At 41.8% G+C, this 15958-nt stretch overlaps 1 protein-coding gene across 3 annotated transcripts in view; it reads left to right on the top strand.

Annotated features, from left to right (window-relative positions):
• Positions 1–15958, top strand: part of SYNJ2 (synaptojanin 2) — a 573751-nt gene that overhangs the window by 452735 nt on the left and 105058 nt on the right. For all 3 annotated transcript variants that reach the window (XM_073671522.1, XM_073671524.1, XM_073671525.1), the window contains 2 exons: positions 3959–4115; positions 4608–4725. In XM_073671522.1, coding sequence (XP_073527623.1) covers positions 3959–4115; positions 4608–4725 — 275 coding nt within the window. The remainder of the gene's footprint in view (positions 1–3958; positions 4116–4607; positions 4726–15958) is intronic.

Raw genomic sequence — 15958 nt, 5'->3', positions numbered from 1 at the left:
ACAGTAGGATCCCCACACAGCTCTCCACACAGTATAATGGACCCTGCATAGTCCTCCATGCAGTATAATGTTCCCTACACAGTCCTCCAAACAGTATAATGGCCCCATATAGTCCTTTCAGAAAGTATAATGGCCCCACATAGTCTTCCATACAATATAATGAGCCCTGCATTGCCTTCCATACAGTACAATAGCCCCAAATAGTCCTCCATACAGTATAATGGACTCCACATAGCCTTTCATATAGAATGATGGGCCCCACATAGCCTTTCATATAGAATGATGGGCCCCACATAGCCTTTCATATACACTCCCTGACAGAAGTTATGTCGCTTATCCATGTTATATAAATAAAAGCTTATAACCTGACGTTAAATTCATCCATTGGTTTTATAAATTACTCTTTTGAAAGCTGAAACCCTCCCAAATTTGGTTTAGGTTAAGAAAATAAATTGGCATCAATGCTGAAATATTGATCATTTAATGAACACAGAATGGTCAGATTTTGGCAAGACAAAAGTTTTATCGCATCATCATATAATGCACCCAATCCTAGTTTACATCCTCACCAGTGCTCAGTAAATGATCGGTTAATTAGTGGGTGTGTATAAAAAGAAACCCAGCACCCCAGACCTTCACTTGAACTGCATCCTGAGCTCTGACAACATGCCAAAAATCCACCCTGCGACCAAAGCCTTGATTATCAAGAGGCTGAGGACCAGATCCACTGCAGAGATGGCCACTACAGCAGAGCTCCAACAGGCCTGGTCACCTCAAATCCCTGTGTCAACTAGAACAGTTTGTAGGATTCTGTCTCGAAATGGCCTCCATGGTCGAATCAGTGCCGAGAAGCCAGCACTAAACAAAAGGCAAATAAAAAAACCGTGTGGCATTTGCAAAGTCCCACAGCCTTCTAAACAGATGGACGCTGGAAAAGTGGCAGAAGGTGGATTTCTCTGATGACTCTTCAGTAGAATTACACCACAGCCGCGGCAAATACTGCAGGAGACCTACTGAAGCCCGTATGGATCCAAAATACACCCAGAAAACAGTTACATTTGGTGGTGGAAAGATCATGGTCTGGGGTTACATTCAGTATGGGGTGTGCGAAACATTTGCAAGGTGGAAGGCAATATCAATAGCCTAAAATATCAAGAAGTATTAGCTACCTCTTACATTCCAAATCATAAAAGGGGTCACATTCTGCAGCAGGATGGTGCTCCATCTCATACATCCATCATTAGAACAAAGTTCCTCCAGGCAAAAAAGATCAAGGTGCTCTAGGACTGGCCAGCCCAGTCTCCAGACATGAACATCATTGAGCATGTTTGGGGTAGGATGAAAGAGGAAGCTTGGAAGACTAAACCAAAGAATCTAGATGAACTCTGGGAGGCATGTAAGACTGCATTCTCTGCTATTCCTGGTGACTTCATTAATAAATTGTATGAATCATTGTTGAACCGTATGGATGCAGTCCTTCAAGCTCATGGAAGTCACACAAAATATTAAATATGACTCTAATAGCACCACAACGTCATTCACCAATGTTATGCAACATATATTTGTATTTTAAGATAATTATTTGTTTGAATATCACATTACTTTCTGTGGGCGACAAAACTTTTGTCTTGCCAAAATCTGACCATTCTCTGTTCATTAAATGAACAATATTTCAGCATTAATGCCAATTTATTTTATTTTCTTAACCTAGACCAAATTTGGGAGGGTTTCAGCTTTCAAAAGAGTAATTTATAAAACCAATGGATGAATTTAACGTCCGGTTATAAGCTTTTATTTACATACCATGGATAAGAAACATAACTTCTGTCAGGGAGTGTAGAATGATGGGCCCCATATAGCCTTTCATATAGTATAATGGGCCCTACATTGCCTTCCATACAGTATAATAGGCTGAATATAGTCCTCCATACAGTATAATGGCCCCACAAGGATGCAGATATAGTTGAAAGTGCAATGCCGGGCAGGGGGTCCATCTGGCATCCCGGGCCAAACACACTCACCCTGTGGGCCAGATCTGGCCCGAGGGCCCTAGTTTGACATATGTGATCTAGGTTGTTCACAGGATGTTATTCTCTGACTTTTTATAAACTATAGGATGACATCAACATCCCTGATGAAATCACTCCTAATATCTCTGACCCTCCTATCCCTGCTGAGCTCCATCCTCCTTGTATATCAGTCATTCAGATATCTGCTACAATTTTCTTTATATACGCATACTTTCCAAATCTCCCACAACATCCAGAAGGCTTGCCAAAAAAAGAGTAGATTCCCAGAAGAGATGACAAACTCGCGATTGCTGTCAAAACCTCCCAATATCAATGGTTTTTGAAGGTTTGTTGTGCTGGTGTGCACTGTGCATCTCACACCGATATCACAAGAAACGGGGTACCCCATTGCAGAAATTCTTTAAAGTTAAAAATATAGGCATTTAAAGTGAACCTGACATCTGATACATGCTGGCCAATCCATGGGCAGCTTGATCAGGCACAGGCGGTATAATCTCAGACAGATATGTTTGACACAGTGTTTCAGGGAAGAACATACTTTAAAAGCCTTGGTAAGCAGAGACCCATCACTCCAGGGGAGCAGGCAGGGAAAAGCTGCTGGGGACCCACCATTCTGACTAGTCTCCATTGCAGCTCGGTCCCCATGCCTCTGTGTTTGAGTCAAACATACCTGGCATAGAGCATACAGCCAAGGCCTGATACATTCTGCCACTGGCTTAGGCCGCATTTATCAGCTGTCAAGTTAAATTTAAAAGATAAGACCAGCTTTGGAGCCTTTTGCTTAAAGAGAATCTGTCACCAGGTTTTTGCTATCCCATCTGAGCACAACATGATGTAGGGTCAGAGACCCCGATTCCAGCGATATCACTTACTGTCTGCTTTCTGTCATTGTGATAAAATCACTTTTATCTGCTCTAGATCTACCAGATCTGTAAATGCTGAGTTGTTTATAACCTCACCTACACCACTGATTGACAGCTTTCTGTCAATACACAATGTACATAGAGAGCTGCCAATCTTTGGTGGGTTCTTGGGTTATACGGAGCTCAGGGATATGGGCGACTAAATGGTAACAGGTTTACTAATCCAGTAGCGATAATCTTTTGCTGACAAAACAGTGATTTTATCAAAGCTGCAGCAAGCAGCCCTATAAGTTGAACATTGCTGGAGTCTGGGTCTCTGTCTCTACTTTATGCTGTTCTCAGATTAGGTGACAAAAACCGGGAGACAGATTCCCTTTAATATATTGATAAGTACACAGTATTGTCATCCGAGTCTGATAATCTGCCCACGCTACTATAAACTAATCCATTATGTATAATTTTATTCATACTATGGTAATTAGTTTATAATTTCTGTGCTGGAGGGTCACATAAATTTGAAGTGTGTGTGGTTACTATATGCATATAAATATTTAGATGTGCAGATTTAGCCGCTGGAAATGTGCTGGCCTATCATAATAGTGAAGCATGAGATGTTGCTTTCCTTATTGGCGTAGCATACTGAGCCTAAATGGAAATGGACCCCTGCACTATCTTATTGGTTTGTAGCTGCTGCAGCTTCATTTTGGCTGATCCAAATGTGTATTTACAATGTTGTAAGTGTTGATAAAGTATGAAATGGTATTTTGCATCATTTTACGCTGCTTGTATTTTGCATGCAAATAGGGAACCTGTTGTGAAATTTGACTCCCACCTCTGTGTTTTACGGAACCAAATTCATTAATGTTCACAAATAAGTACTCCAGCTTTGTAGGATGCAGACATGTGGACCGGTAGCTACAATATAATGTTTTCATATTGTTAATATATATTAAATGACCCGATTATAAATATTTTCAGTTTGGCGTCATCTATTCATACCACTCTCTTGTCTTGAAAGTTTTGATATTACTTTGTGATTAAGTTGGGAACATAATTGTTTGTTAGATATTCAAAGACTTCTATGAAGGTACAATCCACTTTGGACCAACTTACAAGTATGACATTGGATCAGAAGCTTATGACACAAGTGAAAAGTGCAGGACTCCAGCTTGGACTGACAGAGTATTATGGTGGAAAAAGAAGTTACCATTTGACAAATCAGGTATGCGTGTTTTATGTCTATAGAGTTAATTATGGCACGTGTATTAGCTGCAATCTAAATGGACACTTATATGTAGAAGCTGTAATGGTATCAATAAAATAAGTATGGGCGGGCATTAAAGGGGTTTCCACAATCACTACGCGTTAAGAGTTTTTCCCTGACAATAATAAGTGTACCCTTATTAGTACTCACTTGGACAGGTACTTGAGAGAGAGATGCTCTTTAATCTGATGAAAAGGTGAGAATTTTAGGGTTATAATGATGGCCACTGTGAAATAATTTCTACTGAGTGAAATCATTTTCACAGCTACATACACCATAACTAGGGATTAGTAGCTTATTTATCTGATAATGAAATGGGAGTATAAACTAAATAAAAAAAATCACGTTATTAATATAACTTTGATTACACTTATATAAATATAATATGTCTGTATATTATTGTATCCTAAACATTCTTAAGCATTATTTCTATTTAACCTCTACTTGTAGCTGGAGACATTAATCTTCTAGACAATGATTTGGATTGCAGCTCCAAAGTAAAACACACATGGAGTCCCGGTGCCCTGATGTATTATGGAAGAGCAGAGATTCCATCATCTGATCACAGGTACTCCCCTTCCTCATACCTTCATGGTAACTTCACGCGCTATGTGTCATCAACTTTAAAAGTATTTTTCAGAATGTTAGAATCCTATGTTTTGTTTGTACACTATAGGTGGTACATTACTTATTTCTCTTTAAGGGCTGTTTGTATAATGTCATGATTGCATCTACTGTATTGGATGAAGATTTTCCCTGCATTGTATTTCATTCTAATTTTGAAACTAAAATTGATCCATAGAAGACAGATAGACTCTATGATCTATCCAGTCCACCATTAGACTACTTAATTTATTTATGTCTTACTATAACTTTACGATTTTAGGATACCCTAAATCACAAGTGATTTTCCAACCACATATGCCGGAAGGTCGAAGATTTTTTTTCTTCATTTTAATATTTTACATTGTGCCCCACTGTTCTTGTGTTTAGTTTGCTATTAAAACACTTCCCTACTAAACCTGATATAAAGGGTTGTTGTCTTGTTGTTAAGTTGCTTTAGTTAGACAACATGAACATACAGTTATATGAAAAAGTTTGGGCACCCCTATTAATCTTAAGCTTAATGTTTTCTTAAAATTGGTGTTTTTGCAACAGCTATTTCAGTTTGATATATGTAATAACTGTTGGACACAGTAATGTTTCTGCCTTGAAATGAGGTTTATTATACTAACAGAAAATGTGCAATCTGCATTCAAACACAATTTGACAGGTGCATAAGTATGGGCACCCTTATCATTTTCTTGTTTTAAATACTCCTACCTACTTTTTACTGACTTACTAAAGCACTTTTTTTGGTTTTGTAACCTCATTGAGCTTTGAACTTCATAGCCAGGTGTATGCAATCATGAGAAAAGCTACTTAAAGTGGCCACTTGCAAGTTGTTCTCCTGTTTGAATCTCCTCTGAAGAGTGGCATCATGGGCTCCTCAAAACAACTGTCAAATGATCTGAAAACAAAGATTATTCAACATAGTTGTTCAGGGGAAGGATACAAAAAGCTGTCTCAGAGATTTAACCTGTCAGTTTCCACTGTGAGGAACATAGTAAGGAAATGGAAGAACACAGGGACAGTTCTTGTTAAGACCAGAAGTGGCAGGCCAAGAAAAACATCAGAAAGGCAGAGAAGAAGAATGGTGAGATCAGTCAAGGACAATCCTCAGACCACCTCCAGAGAGCTGCAGCATCAACTTGCTGCAGATGGTGTCACTGTGCATCGGTCAACTATACAACGCACTTTGCACAAGGAGAAGCTGTATGGGAGAGTGATGCGAAAGAAGCCGTTTCTGCAAGCACGCCACAAACAGAGTCGGCTGAGGTATGCAAAAGCACATTTGGAGAAGCCAATTTCTTTTTGGAAGAAGGTCCTGTGGACTGATGAAACCAAGATTGAGTTGTTTGGTCATACAAAAAGGCGTTATGCATGGCGGCAAAAAAACACAGCATTCCAAGAAAAACACTTGCTACCCACAGTAAAATTTGGTGGAGGTTCCATCATGCTTTGGGGCTGTGTGGCCAATGCCGGCACCGGGAATCTTGTTAAAGTTGAGGGACGCATGGATTCCACTCAGTATCAGCAGATTCTTGACAATAATGTTCAAGAATCAGTGATAAAGTTGAAGTTAGGCAGGGGATGGATCTTTCAGCAAGACAATGATACAAAACACCGCTCCAAATGTACTCAGGCATTCATGCAGAGGAACAATTACAATGTTCTGGAATGGCCATCCCAGTCCCCAGACCTGAATATCATTGAACATCTGTGGGATCATTTGAAGAGGGCTGTCCATGCTCGGCGACCATCAAACTTAACTGAACTGGAAATGTTTTGTAAAGAGGTTCCTCAAAAATACCTTCATCCAGGATCCAGGAACTCACTAAAAGCTACAGGAAGCGACTAGAGGCTGTTATTTTTGCAAAAGGAGGATCTACTAAATATTAATGTCACTTTTCTGGTGAGGTGCCCATACTTACGCACATGCAGATTGCACATTTTCTATTAGTACAATAAACCTCATTTCAAGGCAGAAACATTACTGTGTCCAACAGTTATTACATATATCAAACTGAAATAGCTGTTGCAAAAACACCAATTTTTATAAAACATTAAGCTTAAGATTAATAGGGGTGCCCAAACTTTTTCATATAACTGTACAAAAAGCAAACCAGTTGCAAATTTATTTATCTGTTGTCATTCTCCTGCTGTGAAAGCTTTTATCTTGCATAGTGTACAGCTTATTTCCAAGGAGATCGGCCATCAGAGCTTGGCAAAGTATGCGCAGTAGTTCCATTCCAGTAGTGGAGTTATCTCCATAGATCCCAGTCAAGTCTCCCAAGCCCAGTGATATCCATACAGCAGTTTGTTGCACACCTCCATCCCCCTCCCTCTCAGCTCCTGACTAAGTTGCTCTTATCAGTCCTCTGCATAATTAAAAACCCTACCAACCCCTACCCCTGTCCTCTAGCTTCGGCAGTTTCGAAAGCAGTTCTCCTAATCATTACTCTTATTCTTCTGAGCGGTGTTCTTGTTCAAATGCTGTGTTATTTATTTATACAAATATAGTGACAACAGTCATAGTAGCAGAAAGAAACTAGCCAAAACTGTCACTCGAGGAGTGCCTGTCCCCTAGCAACCAGAAAGTGAGGCGACTGTAGAGCTGTGAGTTTCTCAGTAGACAACTTGAGAATACCCCTTTAATCCAGTACTATACACTGCTCAAAAAAAAAGGGAGCACTAAAATACCACATCTTAGATATCACTGAATGAAATATTTCAGTTGCAAATCTTTATTCATTACATTGTGGAATGCGTTGAGAACAATAAAATATAAAAATGATTATTAAGCTACTAGGTGGCGCACGTGTTTTCTGGACCCACTGTACTACAGACCGGACTTGCCCTGGAGGGGCATGACTAAGCAGCTACCTTGGTGTTCAGTGGAGCCTCTATTGGTGATTTCAGGCTTGTGTGGAATGTAACTGCCAAGTGCCACTCCAGGGCAATGTCCGGCAGTGGCTGCTGACCCCAAAGGGCAGAGACGTTACTACAGACTCAACAGAGCAGGACAGCCATTTGCTCAAGTTCAGACTGTGCAGATAGGACGGCCACTGGGTCAGGTTCAGACTCTGTGCAGACAGGACGGCCACTGTGACAGGTTCACATTGTGCAGATAGGACGGCAACTTGAACAGGTTCAGGCTATGCTGACAGGATGGCCACAGGGACAAGTTCAGAGTTCTGGGATGGGTATTCAGCCTCCAGGGTGGAAGACAGGTACCGCCGATGCAGCCACTTGGTAAGGTGCCGCAGATTCGGTTTCAGGGTTAGGACACCGCTGAAGCAATCACAGGAAACAAGGACTAATTATGGCAGACTAACGGGATACTATACATACTAGGGATGGAGGACCTGGCAACATACAGTTGCATACACACCAACCACCGAACACAGAATTATAGGGGTTGCTCAGGTACCTCCCTACTGGGGAGGGTGCTTTTCATACAAGATGTCTAACAGCGATTGGCTGGGAGACACCTTGCAGGTGAACACATTATCAAAATCCTGCCCAGCTGTCAGCTGAGGGCATTTTGCCATATGCGCGCTGCCCCTTTAAGAACAGGCGAGAGCGCGCACTAGGCACGCCGCCGACACACAGTATGGTGTGCTCAGCAGAGGACTGAAAGCACGCCAAGGAGCAGGAAATGCATCGGGGGCTGCGCCCAGGGCAGGGGCGGTGAGAAAGACGGCGTCCCTGCATGGAGGGAGAAGGGGACACCATGTAGGTGCGCCGGCCATGGCTCTATAGCAATCAGTGTAAATCAAAATGAATATCTCATGGAGGTCTGGATTTGGAATGATACTCAAAATCAAAGTGTAAAATTAAATTACAGGCTGATCCAGCTTCAGTGGAAATGCCTCAAGACAAGGAACTGATGCTCAGTAGTGTGTGTAGCTTCCACATGCCTGTGTGAACCTACAATGCCTGGACATGCTCCTGATGAGGCAGCGGATGTTCTCATGAGGGATCTTCTCCCAGACCTGGATTAAAGCATCAGTCAACTCCTGGATAGTCTGAGGTGCAACGTGGCATTGGTACATGGAACGAGACATGATGTCCCAGATGTGCTCGATTGGATTCAGGTCTAGGGAACGGGCGGGCCAGTCCATAGCTTCAATGCCTTCATCTTGCAGGAACTGCTGACACACTTCAGCCACATGAGGCCTAGCATGGTCATGCATCAGAAGGAACCCAGGGCCCACTGCACCTGTATATGGTCTCACGATGGGTCTGAGGATCTCATCCCTTACCTAATGGCAGTGCGGGTAGCTCTGGCTAAGACATGGAGGGATGTGCGGCTCTCCAAAGAAATGCCTCCCCACACTATTACTGACTCACTGCCAAAATGGTCATGCTGGGGGATGTTGCAGGCAGCAGAACTTTCCCACGGCGTCTCCAGACTCTGTCACATGTTCTCAGTGTGAACCTGCTCTCATCCATGAAGAGCACAGGGCTCCAGTGTTGAATCTGCCAATCTTGGTGTTCGCTGGCAAATGCCAATTGCCCTACAAGGTCTTGGGCTGTAAGCACTACACCTACTTGTGGATGTTGGGCCCTCATACCACCCTCATGGAGTCTGTTTCTGATAGTTTGAACAGTCAGATGGATATTAGTGGCGTACTGGAGGTCATTTTGCAGGGCTCTGGCACTGCAAATCCTGTTCCTTCTTGAACATACGAGAAAGTAGTGGCCCTGGTGCTGGGTTGTTGCCCTCCTACAACCCCCTCCAAGTCTCCTAGTGTACTGGCCTGCTCCTGGTACAGTATTTGCTCCATTCTCTGGGCACTGTGCTGACAGACACAGCTGCTCTTCTTGCCACAGCTTTCACTGAGGTGCCATCCTGGGTGAGCTGCACTACCTGAGCAACTTATGTGGGTTTTAGACACCGCCTCATGCAACTGTACCTCTAGGGGTGAGTGCAATTACAAAATGCAAAAGTGACCAAAACAACAGCCAAAAAGGATGGGAACATAGAAACGGTTTGTGGTCACCACCTGCAGAACCACTCCTTTATAGGGGTTGTCTTGCTAATTACCTATCATTTCTACCTGTTGTCTTTTCCATTTGTACAACAGCAGGAGAAATTGATTAACAATCAGTGTTACTCCATAACTGGACAGATTGACCACACAGAAATGTGATTCACTTGGAGTTACATTGTGTTGTTAAAGGGTTCCCTTTTCATCTTCTCCCCACATTCTCTTCATTCTTCTAAGTTATTTATATTAGGTGATGTCTCCAGAAGTGAACACAATATTCCAGAAGCTGTTGTACAATAGAATCTCCCTCTTTTTCTTAGTTATACCTCTAGTTATGTTGTCAAGTATCCCTATAGCATGGTCACATTTTCATCCTTATAGACATCGACATAATTTATCAGACGCTTCATTAGCAGATACAGGAATTCTTGATTACATACTGCCGCTTGGAGGCTGACACTAAGAATACATCTTAGAAAAAGAGTTGTCTCCTCCCCAACAGCCTACACCTGGCCAGCTGACACCCAACTATTCAGTTTAGCTCATCGGCACGTTGGAGGCAGACACAATTCTGAGTTTCATGCCTGTTTTTGCCTATGATTATTTTTCTGCAGAAACTAACCTCTCTCTTTTATTCATTCGGTTGGGCAACAGAGCAGAATGGTGCCACTCTGTTTCTCCCGCTAAGTCACTGAGAGTATGGTCTGTGGTGGTCAGGTTGTATCCGCTCTCAATGGGATGTCAGTCTGCGATCAGGTACCCAGGGTGGATGGTCCTTTTGCCTTTTGACTCCTGCTCACCTGCCCTCCATAGCGGGGTGCATTTCATAAAGCAGAATTTGGACTTCATACTCCCAGGACCACTGCATCAAATCTCTTTAGGATAGTTAAGTATGTTCTTTGCTTTTGTCCTACATTGCACTGGCTTTTCCTGGTGCCATATTTATCGTGGCCTTGTGCCATTTTCTCAGCCGTCCAGGAGCAGGTCTTGTGCCCCTGGGTCTCTCCCTACATTGCGTCTCCTTGGCATTCCCTCCCGCCAGCTGGGGGTCCTTGTGGGCTGGCTGGCTGGGCACACCCCCCTTTCCCACTGTTAAATTAGGTTCACTCTGACTGGTCTTCTACCCTCCGGGTAGGCACTGCCCCTTTTATGCCTCCATTGCCAGTCGCACCATGCAACTATCGCACACATTTCCATGGACGCCTGCTGTCTTTCGGGGGCGCCCCATTGCCGGCATCTCCATAGTCATCATCAAGACCTATCCTTGGGCACCATCACAGCCTTTCTGTGGACATAATGTAACCTGTCCAGGGGCACCATTGCACTGCATATCCTTGTACACTGCAAGCCCCACCAGGCAGGCCGCCACCAGGCTCCACCAAGCAGGCAGCCTCCTGACCTCACTCAGCAGACAGCCTATCCAGCCCACTGTCCGGCCTCAGCTTCTTTCTTCAACTCACACCACTACCCCACACTAGCCAACTGCAGCTATGCAAAGTGACCCTTCATGGCCAGATAGGCTTTTTTCTGCAGGTCGGCCGATACTAGTGATGCCCTAGCAGCTCTATATCTTATGTCTTTATTGCTCCCATCATGTCTGAACCTAGTAAAGATGACATTCGCCAGTCTGGCCTGGTTACCCTCCTGTAAGCGCAAGTTTCCATCGTTTTAATTCATGGCGATTTAAACTGCTTGCACCTGCCTGTCCCGCTATCGATGCCCTATCAGTAGCAGCGCAAGTCGACAGCGTACCCCCATCCTGATTGTGCCACAGATCTGTCTCAGTCTGGGACCATGGTTGCCAAGATGAAGGTCATGAAGCATCTAACAATATCTTCTGACCACACTGTTAAAACACATTTTAAAAAGTTGTGGGGTTCAGTTATGAAATGAGCCATTTCTCAATTATTTTGACCTCCTGAATTAAAATATGACCATGAAAATGTAGTTGGCTCTTGTTTCTATGATATCGAAGAGTTTTCCTTTTACTGCTACATATAATTAATGCATAAAAGTTTCAGTACTGTAAAATATTATTATTATTGCAGATATAAAGATGCAGAATATTTTGTTATGCCAATTTTCTGATATTTATTTAGATGAAACTTAACAACAATTCAAATAACTAAAATCTGTCTAAACACTATTGCGAATTATAAACAGTTACAGAAATTGCACTACAAAATTTGGTCCTCATTCAGTGACCATAGTTTTTTGCTGGTCTCTTGTACTCCTGCATTGGATCATCTCTTACAATTGTCCAACAGTAATCTGCAAGCATTGATGGATTCCATTTTACTTGATATCTTTTCTCCATGGCAGCAATATATTGGTGAAATCTCTCACTTTGTTCGTCACTCACTTCTCTGCTGTTTGGTGGAAAAAGTCTAGATCCAAATGTAAGAAATTAATCTTTAAGAACAAGTTACAGCCAAGATCCTTGTATGTTTTGAGGAGATTTTCCGCCAACTCTTCATAGTTATCTGTTCTTAAGTTTCCCAAAAAATTAGTTACCACTAATGCGAATGTTACCCATGCAGCCTTCTCTTGCCCTGCAACAAATGGATAAACTCCAAGAAGCTTATGAATCTGTGGTCCAATAAAGACTCCTTCCTTTTATCTTTGCTTCACTCAACCTTGGAAATTTATAAATGAGATACTTGAATGCTTTTGCATTTTTATCCACTGCCTTTGCAAAGTTCTAAATTAGGACCATCTCGATATGTAATGGTGGTAACAAAATCTTACCTGGGTCAACAAGTGCTGGATGGAGGACATTTTTACTCCCTTGCTGAAGTGAATGCCGTGTAATGATATTCTCTTGCTTGACTATCCCGCTCACACAGAAAGCAGCAGTACTCTATGTGTCCACCCTGGAGACCAAGTAAGTGGGCAACCACCATTAAGTCACCTCAGAGGGGCCACAAATGTTGGTTATAGATAAGATGGTTCAGGCACCTGAACAGCTGTTTCATGTCGTCCTAGGCTTCTTTCATGTATAATGCATGACCAGCTGGAATTGAAGGCAGCTCATTGCCATTATGCAGGAAGTTGGCTTTTAGGCTTGTTTTGGACGAATCAATGAAGAGCCTCCATTCCCCTGGATTATGATTTATCTTCAGATCTTCCATTAAACTGTTGATGTTGTTGCATGCCACAGGATCGCCCTCCATAAAGAAGGATTGGACAAGATCTTTATCACAATTGCGGAACAAGGAAATCTGAGCATCGCCCACTTCACTGCTGTACTCTGAAACCTAAGAGCTCAGCCTTACTCTTGGACAGATCCAAATCTCTAACAAGATCGTTCAGTTCACTTTGTTATAAGGTGTAGTTCAGTTGAGGTTGCTGACAGAAAGTCTGGGTCGTGAGAGGAAAATTCTTCATGACACCAAGCGCCCTCTTCTTCCTCACTTGACTCGAAAATGTTTCTGGTGCTTTTGGAACCAGCAGTTCTTCTGTTTGTGGTACTGGGCGTATTGCAGATGGAATGTTTTGATACTGTAAAGTCTACTTCTTTTTCCTTGAAACTCCTTTATATTCACAGATTGAGACTATTACTCCCATTTTCAATATGCGACATAAGCACTGAAGTAGTATATCACAACTATGTTAGGTCTTTTTCTTTTCCCATGTTGTGTGTTCTCTGCTCTCAGAAATTCGATTAGAATTTGATCCTCCGCAGAGGATTACCTAGTAGTGAGGTAAACAATTTTTTTTTTTACACTTTTTGGCTAAATGAAAGGACAGAAATCACGTTACATTCTCTGTATCAGGCAACTGAATAATGTTACAGCAATGCAGTAAAAATTATTGATGGTTAAATGCAAAACCACACAAAACTCTGAAGACACAGAAGACATGGCATCGACCCACTAGAACAATTCCAAGTGATAAGAGGACACAAAGCTTGTAAAAGACAGCCAATATGGTTTATATGGTTTAAAGACACAGAAAAGGGAAAATAACAGCGTCTAATTTTGTGACAGGTATGTCAATATATTTTTACACATATTTTGGTTAGCACTCCATTAATAAACAGGTGGTGTCCTCTACCTTGTTACTTTTAAGTATGTTAATATGATCAAAAGCATAAAATATGTATTATGTTAGGTTTGTCTACCACTAAAGATGAGAAAAACATTTTCAATTCTCCACCTGAATTTTTCTCCAAAATTAGATTCACAGTTAATTGATACCCAGTGAAAAGCATGTTTTAACCAGCTGTACAAAAATTATCCCTATTTTGGGATCGGCAACAGGTTTGCAGTTTGGGAAATGAAAAAGCCTTTACTTTTTAACAAGCCATCCAAAAATTATCCCTTTTTGTGTAATCAGTAACTGTTACCCCCAGGCCATTTTGCGTTTTCGTTTTTTTGCTCCCCTTGTTCCCAGAGCCATAACTTTTTTATTTTTTCATCAATGTGGCCGTGTGAGGGCTTATTTTTTGCGGGACAAGTTGAACTTTTGAAAAACATCACTAGTTTTACCATATTGTGTACTGGAAAATGGGAAAAAAATTCCAAGTGTGGTGAAATTGAAAAAAAAGTGCAATTCCACGGTTCTTTTTTTTTTTTTACCACGTTAACTGAATGCTAAAACTGACCTGCCATTATTATTCTCCAGATCATTATGAGTTTGTAGACATCAACATGTATAGGTTCTTTTTTAGTTAAAAAGTGAAGAAAAAAAAATCCAAAGTTTGCTTAAAAAAAAAAAATGGTGCCTTTTTCCGAGACTTGTAGCGTCTCCATTTTTCGGGATCTGGAGCCGGCTAATGGCTTATTTTTTGCGCCCAAGCTGACGGTTTTATTGATACCATTTTGGAGTAGATCCAATGTTTTGATCACCTGTTATTGCATTTTATTGCAATGTTGCGGCGACCAAAAAAACTTAATTCTGGTGTTTAGAATTTTTTTTCACGTTGCGCCGTTTACCGATAGGATTAATTATTTTTTTATATTATTAGATTGGATGATTCTGAAATACCAAATATGTGTATGTGTGGTGTTTTTTTATTGTTTTATTTTGAATGGGGCGAAAGGGGGGTGATTTAAACTTTTATATATTTTTAATTTTTTTAATATTTTTAAAAACATTTTTTTTACATTTTTGCTTGCTTCAATAGTCTCCATAGGAGACTAGGAGCAGCAATTACCTGATCGGCCCTGCTACATACAGGTGACGAGCAGATTGCCTGTATGGAGCACATTTGTTCACTTGCTTCACCACTGGGCGACGCTCATGCAAACAGGACATGACAACCACAGGGGTCTGCTGCAGACCCCGGGTTGTCATGCCAACTCATCGGTGACCCGCGATCATGTGACGGGGTCACCAATGGGCGGAGCCAGTGACGCGCTTCTGGCGCGGCGATGTTAAATGCCGCTGTCAGAGATTGACAGCGGTATTTAACTGGTTAACAGCCACGGGTGGATCGCGATTCCACCCGCGGCTGTTGCGGGCACATGTCAGCTGTATAGATCAGCTGACATGTGCCCGGTTTAGCGCAGGCTCAGCGCCGGAGCCCGTGCTAAATAGGGGGTTATGATGTGGGGCGTACTTATATGCCCAGCGTCAGAAAGGGGTTAAACTGAAGAAGTAGTTAATTTTTGCATGGCTTTTTAAGAATCAAGATTTTTTAGAAGTTTCAATTACCCTGTACAGGGTAGTGTTGTCAGCATTCGTGCAGTATAACTATAGAATAAACTGGACAAGTAGGAGGTATGTCTGGCTATTAGCAGTGTAAGTAAGCAACATCACAGTATAAAATATGATTGCTAAAATAAATAAAGCACTGTTGTGCTACTGACTTGACCTAAGGGGTTAAAAAATGTGTAAAACCATAGATTGTGGATAATCACCTGAATCTGTTAACAGATGAACCAAACTGTAGAATCCAAAGGTAGACAGGTTAAAACATTTGGGAATAAGGATAAATGTAAATATATTTAAATATCACATGGAAGCAAGGTGTATATAGGAAAAAATTATGACTGGTCCAATTAAAATAGTCTTGAATGTAAAGTCATTAAAGATGCATAAATACTTTATAGTTCAAAATGCGATTGGTAGGTGAAACATATGTGAGAGTTTCTGTTTCCCTGCAATAAGTTGGTTTGGTCTGTTGGTCTCCACGGGACTCCGTATCTTGTGACGTCACACGCCTCTCCAGCCCCAACAATGGTATCCAGAGACGCTACT

This window comes from Phyllobates terribilis, unplaced genomic scaffold (genome assembly GCF_046119375.1).
Source record: "Phyllobates terribilis strain yellow unplaced genomic scaffold, ASM4611937v1 Scaffold_3__8_contigs__length_932513732, whole genome shotgun sequence".
NCBI classification, from domain to species: Eukaryota; Metazoa; Chordata; class Amphibia; order Anura; family Dendrobatidae; genus Phyllobates; species Phyllobates terribilis.
The sequence above is the reverse complement of the archived record's forward strand: the minus strand, read 5'-3'. Positions and strand labels throughout refer to the sequence as shown.